The sequence below is a fragment of the Stegodyphus dumicola genome, chromosome 1 (genome assembly GCF_044657685.1).
Source record: "Stegodyphus dumicola isolate Sdum_Otavi_A_Nest chromosome 1, ASM4465768v1".
Lineage (NCBI taxonomy): Eukaryota > Metazoa > Arthropoda > Arachnida > Araneae > Eresidae > Stegodyphus > Stegodyphus dumicola.
In genome coordinates, this window is record NC_140768.1 from 83,704,927 (window position 1) to 83,717,680 (window position 12,754).

Consider the following 12,754-nt stretch of genomic DNA (forward strand, 5'->3'; position numbering starts at 1 on the left):
CGCTGAACTAATTAATTAAAGAACTGAGTAGAACTTTCCAGCCCTTTTATTCTCCAGGGTATGAGTGGCTTATTCATTACATTTCATGAAGAGTTTAGAAACTCATTTCTTAATGGACTAGCGGATTATTCAAAAAAAAGTTATTATTTTTCTAATGTGATTCTTCAACAAAGTAAAGGGGCCATTTAGCTATTAAACTGTTTATATAATATGGATCATATCAATGAAGTAATATGGCAACACTGCAAAAAATAAAACTCTGGCTATCTCCCTCCCCCCAGTATTTTGTACCTTGCAGAGAATATAAAGAAGGGTACAAAAACTGGACTATTTTGACATGTGCATCATGCGAATGATGGGATTCTTTCTACAAAATGCAATAAAATATTTTCGAATTTACAAATATTGATTAATACTTACAGTTAAACTGAAAATTGTATAAATTTTAAAATGCATGATAATGCTGTTTTTATTAAAGTAGCTTAAAATTAAAGAGGGCAATAAACACATTTTAAAAATAATTGCTTAGCTCTAAACACGACAAATTATTCAGATGAATAGATTAACAAACATCTATGTATAAGCCCAGTATTATGCGTATGCACAGTATTTATAGGTAAGCAGCTTTTATGAAACCGCGTTCGTCAAATAATAAGCAGATAAAACAATTGAATATTGTTGCAAAGATGAAGTGATTGTATTAAGACAAATTAAGGGAAAATTATTCAAAAGTTTCAACGCAAGACTTTATTATTCGAACTGCATAAGTAACCACTTGTATACACTTGATAAACAAGCTGAAACATTTCCGACTGGGAAGGTTCTAGAAAATGGCGTATAAAGAAGATAAATTAACAAAACGTTAATTTAAACAAAATCAATTTTTATGCGACTTGCCTTTGATGGGTTTCGAAGTCGGGATCTTCGGCTTCTAAATCTGATGTCTCACCCACTGAGCCTTGATGCGGTCGGCCGAAAGGAACACTTTTCGTTTGAGAAATACAGCCCTAGTTCTTTTCCTGCCAAATTCTTAGGCATGAGTATTTAATAAATCAAAAGAAAGAAACATATTTTGGATATATAGCTGCTCATTGTTTCTCAAACAAGATCCATTATAAATGAGAGGATAGGATCTCTAATATTAGAAAATATTGTTGCGTGCGTACGAGTTCGTAATCGATTGAATGCACCAGTCGATAAACAGTTAATAAAATCTATTCTTATCCCAAGAAATATAATAAAATGCTGAAATTTCATCAGAGATATTCGTACAATATCACAATATCTCACAGAAGTTATGCTTTAGCTACTAAAACGTTATACAGAACTCAATTCAAAACAGAGAAAGCTAATCCGATCTCACCGCGAATTGGCTACAATCAAAACACGAACTAAGTAAACAATTGAATTGAGATGTTTTTCTCCCGCTTTTATAAGCTTTTTAATCCTGCACAAGAACATTCTGGTATTTTCTCCATTTTTTAGGATAGCAAAAGAGTACAATTATGATATATCTATTTATTAAACTCCTAAATGCGCTTTCTCCTGTATTTTAATGTTTCCGGCGTAGCTTTCTGTTCAAATAAGTCTCGTACTACATTGCACGAGAATGTAAAACAATTAATTACAAATTCTACTAAAGTAGCAAACTGAATACGAAAACCGTAACAATATAACATAGGCTTAAGTATTGGAAAAATGTGCTAGATGGCTGCTATGATTTTTTACCTTTAGCATCACGTTAATTCTAATTGGTAATCGCCAAAAACATTTCGTAAAAACATGAAGAAGCCTTTAAGCTTTTTGAAGACAAGAAGCGTTATAAATCAACTAAGGTCTTACCGGCTTTCGAGCTACGGATCTTACAAGCTGGGCACGCGAAACACCTACAATTCAAAACACACACATAGTGAACAGTTTATATGAATATGGCAAAGAAAGCAAAGGCTTCAGAGGGAAAAGATGCCTTCGTGGACCTTTTTGTGAGGAAACCTGGCTCATATTCATATCAAACATGGGAAAAGCCAAGAAAACATGATATACAGCCACGCCGTTTGCAAAATATGCAGCTGAAAAACTAATATACAGCCAGCCTGAGTACGAACCCGGTTTGAACCAACAGTATTCAGTCATAACCATCCGGCATTGGTGGTATTGCACGTGGTTGAGAATGCAATAATAACTAATATTCACTACAGTTAAAAGATGATTTATTTGAAGGACGAGATCTAGTCCACCAAATTCAAATCATTATCAGTTATCGTCACTACATTCTTACTTCTTCATGCCACTGTAGAGAGCATTAAGTTCTTCGAAGTCAAAAAACCTGATAAATGAACTTTGCCTTAGTCCAGATTCGAATACGGAACTTCCACTTGTGGAGTCATTAGGATTTTTTTGAAACAGGAGATATGAAAAATGTGAGTGCCCTCACCGGGACTCGAACCCTGCATCCCTCGAAAAGGCGTCGAGTATGCTTCCAATTACACCACGAAGCCATGTGAAAAGGAGAGAGAAAGTATACAGTTATCCAGATGGATTCACTAACCACATGACCTTGAAAACATGCGTTGAAAGAATGAAACTGATTTTTATACATACCTTTCTTAAGCCTTAGCATTTTTGCTATGATTAATTGCCAACTGATCAACTGATGCAAGCATTATTTATTGTTCTTTAATCATTATTTAGAGCATACGAGTTAGTGAATGAACTGGCTATTTTAATTTTATTTGAAATAAAAAATTCGAAAACTCAACCTTACGAAAACAAAGCACAATGCCCAAAATTCTATGGTATGCGCACTGTGTGGCTAAACGTAATAAATAAACCTAATGACTACAGAGAGGAGCGGGTGCTTACAATAATCGCTAGAAGTTTCATTTTTCAGATATCGTTGCCAGATATTTATTCAAAATTAATTATATTTATAAAACGATGCAAATCTTTATTTGACGACTTCGCGAAGATACTATGCAGATTTGCCGCCTTAGTATGTAGCAGATTTGCCGCCTTAGTATTTTTTCTGTGCTTATATTCGGCCTAAATTAAATATTTTCTTTAAAGTTTTCGCTAAGTTTTCCCTAAACCTGAAAGTAACAAACCTAAATCATTCACTCAGATTGGTGATTAAAATAATCGTATTCCATAAAATAGCTTACGTAATTATGTTAGCAGCTGAGCCCCTAGGAGTTATTAATTCTTCATACCAATTATTAAATATTTTGGGGGTACCTATTATTGTTAAACAATCTGTATCCATAACCTAAAGTTAACAGTGAGAAAAGGAGAGAAATATGTGATAGAGTTTAGAAGAAAATAACGAGAGATCAATTAATCGAGAAAGTTTTAGAAAAAGGTAGAGAATTTTAAAGGTATTTTTGTTTCTTTAATTGAGTGTATGTTTTCCGGAAGGGAGTGGGGACATTCTGACGTAAAGCAATCTAATAAAATTTAATTTTCAATTTCAAAGCTCTTTAATTACTATTTTCGAATTTGCTATCATTAAATTCTCTCTTATTTTGAGAAATTTGTTGCTACATTTTTTTAGTACCAACACACGTCTTCGATACAATGCGGAAATGGAAATCCAGTTTAATGGAGATCATGATGGAGAAGGAGACATCAAATTGGTTACATTATTATTTGCTCATGACAAACAATTGCTCAACAGAATGTTTTCGTATCATTTTCATATGTGTTTCTTATTTGTGCATTCATAAATCCTTCTTAAAAGAAACAGTAAATTCATTCTTTGGCAACTCATTATCTTTTCAGTTCGTCCACTTTTAGCTATTTTCATCCGAAGTTTTTTGCTACTCCCTCCTGTTTCTTTTAATGCGGTTAAACAAAACCACGAAAGGCATATATATAAAAAGAAAGATGCCTTCGTGGGTAACCTTTTAACGAAAACTGACTCATATGCACATTACAAAGAGAAAAATTCACGAAACCTGTTATGTAGACAGCTGATTTTGTGGGTATGGATATGCTTGGAACTACCGGCATTCAACGGTCTTAGCCATTCGGCCACAATTTTTTTTATATTCGCTTAAGAGTGTTGAAATCGAAATATCTAAGCTAAATACGGTCTTATCTTATTGGGATATTCAGAAAATACAGGTAATTGAGTTACCTTTATCCTATAGTTGAAAGGTATAATAAAATATATGCAAGTAGGTGAAATGTATAATATACTGTAATTTATAAAGGATTTCTTATAAGTATTTGTATCTTACTTCTATATTTAAGAGAGAATTACACAGATAAAAAAAATTTAAATGTGAAAGGGTTCAGATTTTAATGACTGCCCAAAAAGATTTGTTAAGGTTTTTCACCATCGCTGAGGTCGTAATTTGTCATTCCGATGTTGAGCTCACTCCTGCTAACCCATATATTTTTGTCTTTTAAGATTTATTATTAAACACCATTTTCTTCGCACTTATGGCATATACAGTTCAACGGCAAAATTGCAAAACTTTTTACAGCAGCTTATGTTTAGAATTCACGATACAGTTTGGCTGGCATTTATTTTTTAAATTTTTAATTTATTTTTTTCCAGTCTTTTCTCAGTTCATCATATCTTTAGTAAGATGGCTTAAAGTGCTTTTTTGGCCTTTTTATTATTAACGTTTTGTGCTTTAATTAAATATCTTGTTCTTCGCATTTAAAATTCAATTCAACAGGGAATTTTCAAAATATTTAAAAACAGTATACCTTTAGAATATCCCATATACAAATTTGAACACTGGAGATAGAAATGCTTTATTCCGTACAGTGTGACCACTGTGAGATAGCTAATCAAAACTTCAATAAAGTTTAACAAAATATTAAATATAAAATTCAAAATTCGAGCTTCCAGGTGAACATTTTCAAGTGGAGAACGGCGTTATTTAATGGCTGTAGGTACCGTGGGTTTTTTCCACAATGCAGAAAACATACATACTTATTATTTAATTTCTTTAAAAATAATGCAGAACGGTAATATGTTTTTAAAGTGATAATTTGAAATTTGAAAAGTGATATATTCATTTATAGTGGATGGCTCTAAATCCCGTTTCGAGACTAATAGCCCAAACGTTTACAACTTTATTTTTCTCCAGAACAATTCCGTATATATTCTACATTATTCTAAATTAATTAAAAATTATTACTACATTTTATATCTTTCTCTTAATTCTTAAATCAATGACACATTCGAAGTTACAAATAAATTTCATTTGGCCTAATTGAAGATCATGCAATCCGGATTATTCGGCATTCGAATAACTGGAGTTCGAAGAGTTTAAATGTTAGTTTTTCGGAGACAATGGATTTGAATTTGATTTATTTAATTACGGTAAAGCAACTAGGGCTATCTGCCTAAAGGAAAGGATGCCTTGGTGGGAGACTTTCTAATGGAAACTGGCTCGTATCTCGTTACACATGGGAAAACCACGAAAACGCCCATGCAGCCAGGCCGTTTACGGGATTCGAATGGGATGAAACCTGTTGGACCTCGGAGACAATGGAATGTTCTGCTTTAGTGTTGATATTATAAATTTTTGATAGATCCTTAAGTTCGTTCATAGTCTTTAGACATTATTAAAGTTTTCCAGATTAGAAATCTAATTACGTTGTAATAAACCTTATTTGAAGAACATGTTTCAAATAATTTGATCAAACAATTTTTTTGCCTCTTTATATGCGAGCTATACGATCTGAATGTTTATAATATTTTGCGCTGTAACAGTAACGTTACACTAAATGTAGTACTTTTTTTAAGTTTGCGCTTCAGCTAAAGCTGTAAACTGCAACTGCTGTATTTTTCTCATAGATATCATTAAATATTTTTTTAATTCTTTGCGATTACTCGAAGATACATTTTATGTCGATATTCCTGATGCTAAAACAGAAGCATGAATCAGTTCTTTTTACGTAGATTGAGCTGAAGAATTGATAAAGTAATTTGCTAAGTTTCTGACATTTTACATTAATTTAAAACTAAACTCATAAATTTAAATTTTTATCCTAGACTTAAACGTACTTCTAGTCTAAAAAACAAATCCCCCTACTTTTATTTATATATTTTTAGAAAGTCCCTCAACATGTCACCTTGTAACATCAAGCCCTCCGATTAACGGTCGGTTACAAATCAAGAGCTGAATCGGCTGGTAAAGGAAACAATAATTCTACGTCCGTAAATCATTCGCTTTTGTTACGAAGCTCTTAACCAACTCCTACTCTGTATCACGGCAGCCCCTTTTAGATAAAGAAAGATGGACGAAGTTGAGAACAGAACGCAAAGAAACCCTTATCTTGTTTGAAAAGATGGAAGAAATATTAGTAAGATGTCATGAGCCTTTGAAGAATACATCAGACTAATGGAAGAATTTTTCTGTTACTTCGAAGCTCTCTCTCTCTTTTCTTTTCTTTTTCTTTATGAATCTTTTTAGAGGGTTTTGAAAAACAAGCAGAAATATTTTAGAATTAGAACTTATATAATATATTGTAGTAGACTCAGTTTATGTCATATTTTGTAATAAATGAGTAGTAGTACTTCCTAGTTAAAATATATTTTCTTTGTAAGATTTATTATGCAGTATTTATGTTGTATTATTTCCACACATAATGTAAACCTGCCAAAACACAATGTGTTGAGTCTCATAAAAAGTGCCGGTTGCTTTTCGTATGTGGTTGGATAAAACAAGATTCCATTTTAGTGATAAAAGATCTGTTTGAGAAGCTTCAACTTCCGATTGCTTTCCGTATATGGTTGGATAGAACAAGATTCCTCCTTATTGTTAAAAGATCCGTTTGAGCAGCTCGAGCCAACTAATTCAATAGTCCATCGCGATTTAGAAGCTGAATGAAAATTGTTTAAGTAGCTTTAGAAAATTCTGCCCCTATTGTTAGATATGGTCTTAAAACAAGTAATAGAAATTCGCACACTTCTGACTTCTCTAGGTTGGAAAAAAGACCAAATAAAAAAAAACAAAATAAGTCAAATTGTCACCGAGTACAAAAAACAGTTTTTTTTTTTTTTTTTTTTTTTAACACGAAACGTAAAATGCAGTCAGTTTATGAAGACAAGATATCAACAGCAACTTCCAAAAGAAGATATTATGCGAAAAACATAATGTTATGAGGTTTCTTTTTGGATATGTAAGAAATTATCTGTTATAATCCGCTTCTTGCAAACTAATTGATCGCTGAAGATTTATACTGTTAGAAAGTTGCTTACATGATACGAGCAATTTAGAAAATATTAAGACAGATTAGAAAGAAAATTATGATTTTACTGACAGTTTCTGCGTTTCTGACTTGCTCCTGTTGCCGAAGAAACCGAATGGTGCTACATAGAGCCAAAGTATAGTGTGATTCAACAGTGACAATCAAAGACACGCACAACCTCAGCAAACCACAAGATAGACAGACCCTTAAAGTTTGAGTCTAGTCCTTATGGAACTGACATAGGCAATTAACGTGTATGTCATGTAACTAGTCAGTCGAAATGGTGACGTCTGCAGTGGAGAAGGCTTTTATTGTTCTTGAATTTAGCAAAACGGAATTTGCAACTGCTGTACAACTACATTTTCGATCGCAATTCAAAAACGAATCTTCAACTAGAAAATCTATTTATCTGTTTGTGCAAAGGTAAAAGTCCTGGACCACCAACTGTACGACTATATTCCAAGAAGTCGCCGATAGAGTTTGCATCGTGTCGTGTGACTAAGGGTTCACACATAGAACATCTGTGACTGTCTCTAGCAAAACTGAAAATAATCCTATAAAGTTCTTTTACAATTAGTATATAATATCTTGCATTGCTCTTGATTTATAGTGCATTGAAGTTGTACACTTCATTAGGAATCACCCTGTACATACAGCCAAACGTTTAAATAACTAGTTTTCTAGCTATACATATTAAACAAGCTGAAGGTTAATAACAAGGCCTCAATTATTCGAAGCGAAAGCCAGAAACGATTGTCCGATTGTTCAAACTGTTTTGTTTAATTAATACTATGGACGAAACTAAAGGCAATATTATCTATGAGGCAAAATGAGGACGATATTCATAGTAAAAGAGAGGACCATCAGATTCTAGTAGAAAATTATCTATTATCTCGAATTACAGAAATAAAGAATAAAAAAATATGATAACCTTTAATTTATACAGATTCTCTTGCATAGCTGCATAGCGGATTTTCAGAATGGTGTCATTCGGCAAAGCATTACATACGTAATTTATCTTTTAAATTTAATCAATATGTTACCGATTAAACATTAATCGATATGTTACCGGTTGATAAATTAAGCGATTAAAAACTCATTTCTGTATGTGCATTTGCTTGTTGAATGCTTGTACATTTGCTAGTTAAGTGCCCGGGATAAATTTATTGCACTCCTTACTAAAACTTAAACGATTGGATTTATTGAATGAGTTAAAGTTTTAGTCTGCTCGGAAAATTAATGGTATTATTTTCTCTCGGAAGGTTTTAACTGCTTTTGTTAACCAATTAACTGCTTCGTTAATTATTTATGTAGTTAATTACATAAAAGATTTTTAAAAAGCAACTAAATTAAAATTAAATTTTATTGTTCATTTAAATTCCGATATGTTTAGAGGGAAAAAGAATTTCATTTAATTCTTTTAATATTTTCTTTTCCAGAAAATCCATGAAGTTGAACCATAATCTTTGACACTAAGTGGGCAGGCACAGAGCATGGCCCACGATCTTCTGTACCAAGATGACACACTCCAGGCCACCTTTTTCGGCAACTTAACTGCCGTTCCGGACCCTCCTTCTAGGGTGGTAAACATCTTCGTCAGTTCTACGAAAACAGGTACAGTATAGTTACTTCATAACGTAAATAAAAGCTGTTACTGTAAACGCTTCAGAAAGGATTTCCTCAACTTTGTTTCTATTATTTACAAAGAATTGTTTAAAATTAAACCGAAAAGCAAGTTTAGTTGGAGCAAAAATTTTTTTTGTTACCCAGAATAAGAGGTACCTGTGTTTGATCGCCTTCGAAATCGATAGAATTTAATTCAAGACCTATGTTATGGATACTTTTTATTCACTAGATCTAAATATTTCAAAGTTTTGTGTATCACTTCCGGTTGAAACGTCATTGCCCATTTAAATAGTTTAATCATGATCAAATATTCGGAAACTGTCTGTCTAGAGGTATAGGCATGCCTTCGTAGTGATAACGTCGTATAGAAATTAACCTATGTTTACTTAACACCACTCACGTATTCAAAGAACTTTATAGGCCATTAGTCCTCCCCTCCTCGTTACGATGACGGTATATCTTACTAGAAACTTGTATCTGTATGTAAATAATCTAAACATTTAAAAATAATTCCAGTATTAAATATTTCTTTGAGGGTTAGTCATTCTCCCTTGCTTTAGTTTAGAAAATGAATTCAAGGTAAATGTAATTGATAATATTAAGGTAAATGTGATTGTTTAGATTATGACAATTTTGAAAACTGTTACCTTTTAGCAAACTATTACTTTTATTTGTTAAACTTTACTTAAACTGTTAATTTTGAAAGCAATTTTGAAAACTGTTACATTTCAGCAAACTGTTACTTTTATTTGTTAAACTCTAACTTAAACTGTTAATTTTGGAAGTTACCTTTCAGCAAAAATGTATTAAAATTAAAATTTTGTACTGAACCTCTGTGAAGAAAATCTCATCGAGTAAGGGTTTTTTTTTTTTTTTTTTTTTTTTTTTTTTTTTTTTTTTCGACTTAAATTCTTCTAAATAAAGCACTGGCTGTTAATATTTAAAATTGTATCTTATAAAAATTATACAACTTACTGCCTCAAATTTAAAGAACTTTCACTTGCGAGGAAAATGAAATTCAAAGGGCATTTTAAGTTAAATTTTATTATCCAGACTCAGAAGCAATCACCAGGAGCAGAAATTTGGACGGCGTAGAAGTGTTGATCCACGATGACTTGGAAATTGGAGGCGAAAGCAGATTAAATCTTCAGTTTTATTTTCATCAACATGTTGCGGGTACACACAAGTCGGCACATTAAATGTGCCTGTTCCAAAAGGCTTACATTTTTTATAACTTTGTAGCAAGAAAGCAGCAGCAGACAGACAGCAGTGCAGCTAGTCCAAAGCGTTGAAAGCCTGTGTGTAATATTCAGGATGAAATCTCAAGTCATACTGAGTTAGTTTTGGTTCTCAAAGTATTTTGATTGATAGTTAATATTGCTGTAAAATTACTATTGGCTGGTTGAGTTTTAGTTCCATTTAGATCACCATAAAGACGTAAGAATGATATGACATAGAATAGTCTCGAAATGACGCAGTGCAGAGAGGGGGTAACTATTTTTAGAATTGAGAAGGGAAATTAATTTACGCTGCTAATTTAATCTTTTACATATTATTTTCTTACATATCCCATCTTCAAGACAAAAAAAGCCGTAGCGACAAAAAAGCCTTTATAAAGAAAAAGCTTTAAAGCACTAGCAAATGAAAAAAGAATAAATAAATAAAAAAATAAGTCATAAAATTTCGATCCTGTAAAGTATAATTTATAAATATCCATTTTTTAATAAATTTAAAATTTTAAGAATCCTATTGAATTTTTCAGCATTTCAGTCCAAAAGTCCTTTTGTTTGAGAGTTAACATAATCATAATTCTTCACGGAAGGTTCTTGTTATCACAGAATATCACAAAATAAAACTGTTACATAATCATTACTTAAATGCAACACACATAAATAATTATGATACTAAGTTCTATACTGATAAATTATAATTTAACACCATAAATATAATAGGAGTAGCAGTTTCAGAAATTATGGTTTAACTGTTATTATCTTTCATTTACTTGATTTTACCAAACTGGAAGGCCTCGCAATACTTCTAAACAAACATATCCATCAATAGGCCTGTCCTCTTGAGCTAACCAGTGCGTTCGCTGCACTGGTGGCCCAGGGTGCCTAGGCAGTTACTTGAAAAGGCCTCCGTTTCTTGCATAAGGCAACTGGACTTTGAGAACTGCACTAATACATTCCCCAAACAAGGTATAATAATATAAAAAAATTACATACATTCATAAAATGAGAGCCTTCAACATTATCTTACATGAAGAGGGTCAAAGGAACAACTGTACAAAGGTAATTACAGGCCGCTGTTTAGGAACCAGTACACCCTCATCATACTTTATACTTGACACACAATCACTCATAAATTTTAACATGAATTTACCATAATTTCATACTATCTGTACTAATGTCACTTATTTTTTACATCTACTTGATTTTTAGAATAAATATAAAATTCGTATTCAAAATTTTCAACAAAATTTCAAAAATACAAGTTTTTATCTTAATGGACTTCCTTAAAAAAAACTAAAAGTCTAAGAATTACTTATTTACTTTTTCTAAATTATTAGAATTCAAATTTCTAATATCAATAAATTATATTTTTTCATACCACAGTGTTCAATTTTAATGTCCAATTTATTAAGAGAAAAATATCAGTTCCCAATGTAGATTCAGTTACGGAAAAGAAGAAGCGAAAATAATTTTCTGCCACCTAATTCAAGTGTAAATTTAATCCTATAACTTCGAATTTATTTGCATAAGAGACGGATCAAAACATGCAGTGCGATAATCTTGAAAACACTGGAATGATTTGAAACTTCAGCACTCGGAAAATATTCGTCATTTTACTATAAACAAACGCTGAATTAATTTTGAAAGGCTGGCACTAGATTTCATTTCTAAGTACTCGCAGCAAATCTATGATTCGAATTCTTTTCACATTTTCATATCGTTGTTCAATTACGACGTTGCACTTTTTAAATCCCCGTATATGCTAAATTAAATTTCGAAGAATGGATTTTGACTTTAAGCACACTGGTTTTGGAACGGTTCGGTGTAGTTGACATGCTGATACCAGGTTGCGCACATAGATTGACGGGAAGTAAATATATTGAAGATTAGAACATGAAGGCATTAATTAACTAATTTGCTTTCACAATCGTAGCCACAGTTTCGATGATAACACTTCTGTGAAGCACAGGTACACTCTGATGATTTAAAACACTTTTTTTTCTTCTAAACACTTAAAAGATTGCTGTACACTTCCTTTTCACTGACATTAGCACTTTTGGACTTGCAGATACTCGATGGCAACGCACAGGAATGTATCCAACGCAACGTATGAATTCTAACGCACAGGATATGTATCCTACCGGCTAATTAAGAACTTGTATTGAAGTGTAAAATATGTCAATCCTTAATTGCCTATGATGAGAAGAACAACTGCACATAATATATTATTCATAAATTGTATAATCTATTTCTTTTCTAAGTTTTATATAAAGGAAGAAATATTTTAAATATTTTTTAATCAAAGTTTACTATTATAAAAACATATTCAGTTTAAAAAAGTGCATCATATTTGTGAACTATCAACATGCATCATATTTGTGAACTATCAACATGCATCATATTTATGGACTATCTGGCATTTAGAGATTTTACGAGATATTTTCATTCTATTCGAACTCTTTTTATGAAAAGGACTTTCAAAAAACAAAATGGGAATTTTCAACAAAATTGAGTACTTTTGTAATTATAACTTATTTATTTATCAGTATTCCATATTTATTATGTTATACTTTTAAAATTAGTCATATATTGATATTGTATATTTATTTATAACTCATAGTTCTAATGTTCAAAATTTCATATGCTATACAGTCAATATTTTATATGAGAAAGTCAGAACTATG

The 12,754-nt window shown here is 31.8% G+C and overlaps 1 protein-coding gene across 1 annotated transcript in view; it reads left to right on the forward strand.

Annotated features, from left to right (window-relative positions):
- The window catches only part of LOC118183131 (protein qui-1-like), a 524,850-nt gene that overhangs the window by 303,569 nt on the left and 208,527 nt on the right, over positions 1 to 12,754 (forward strand). Inside the window, exon 3 of the mRNA XM_085817074.1 lies at positions 8,652 to 8,826. Within this exon, the coding sequence (XP_085673200.1) occupies positions 8,706 to 8,826 (121 nt within the window). The 5' untranslated portion in view covers positions 8,652 to 8,705. The remainder of the gene's footprint in view (positions 1 to 8,651; positions 8,827 to 12,754) is intronic.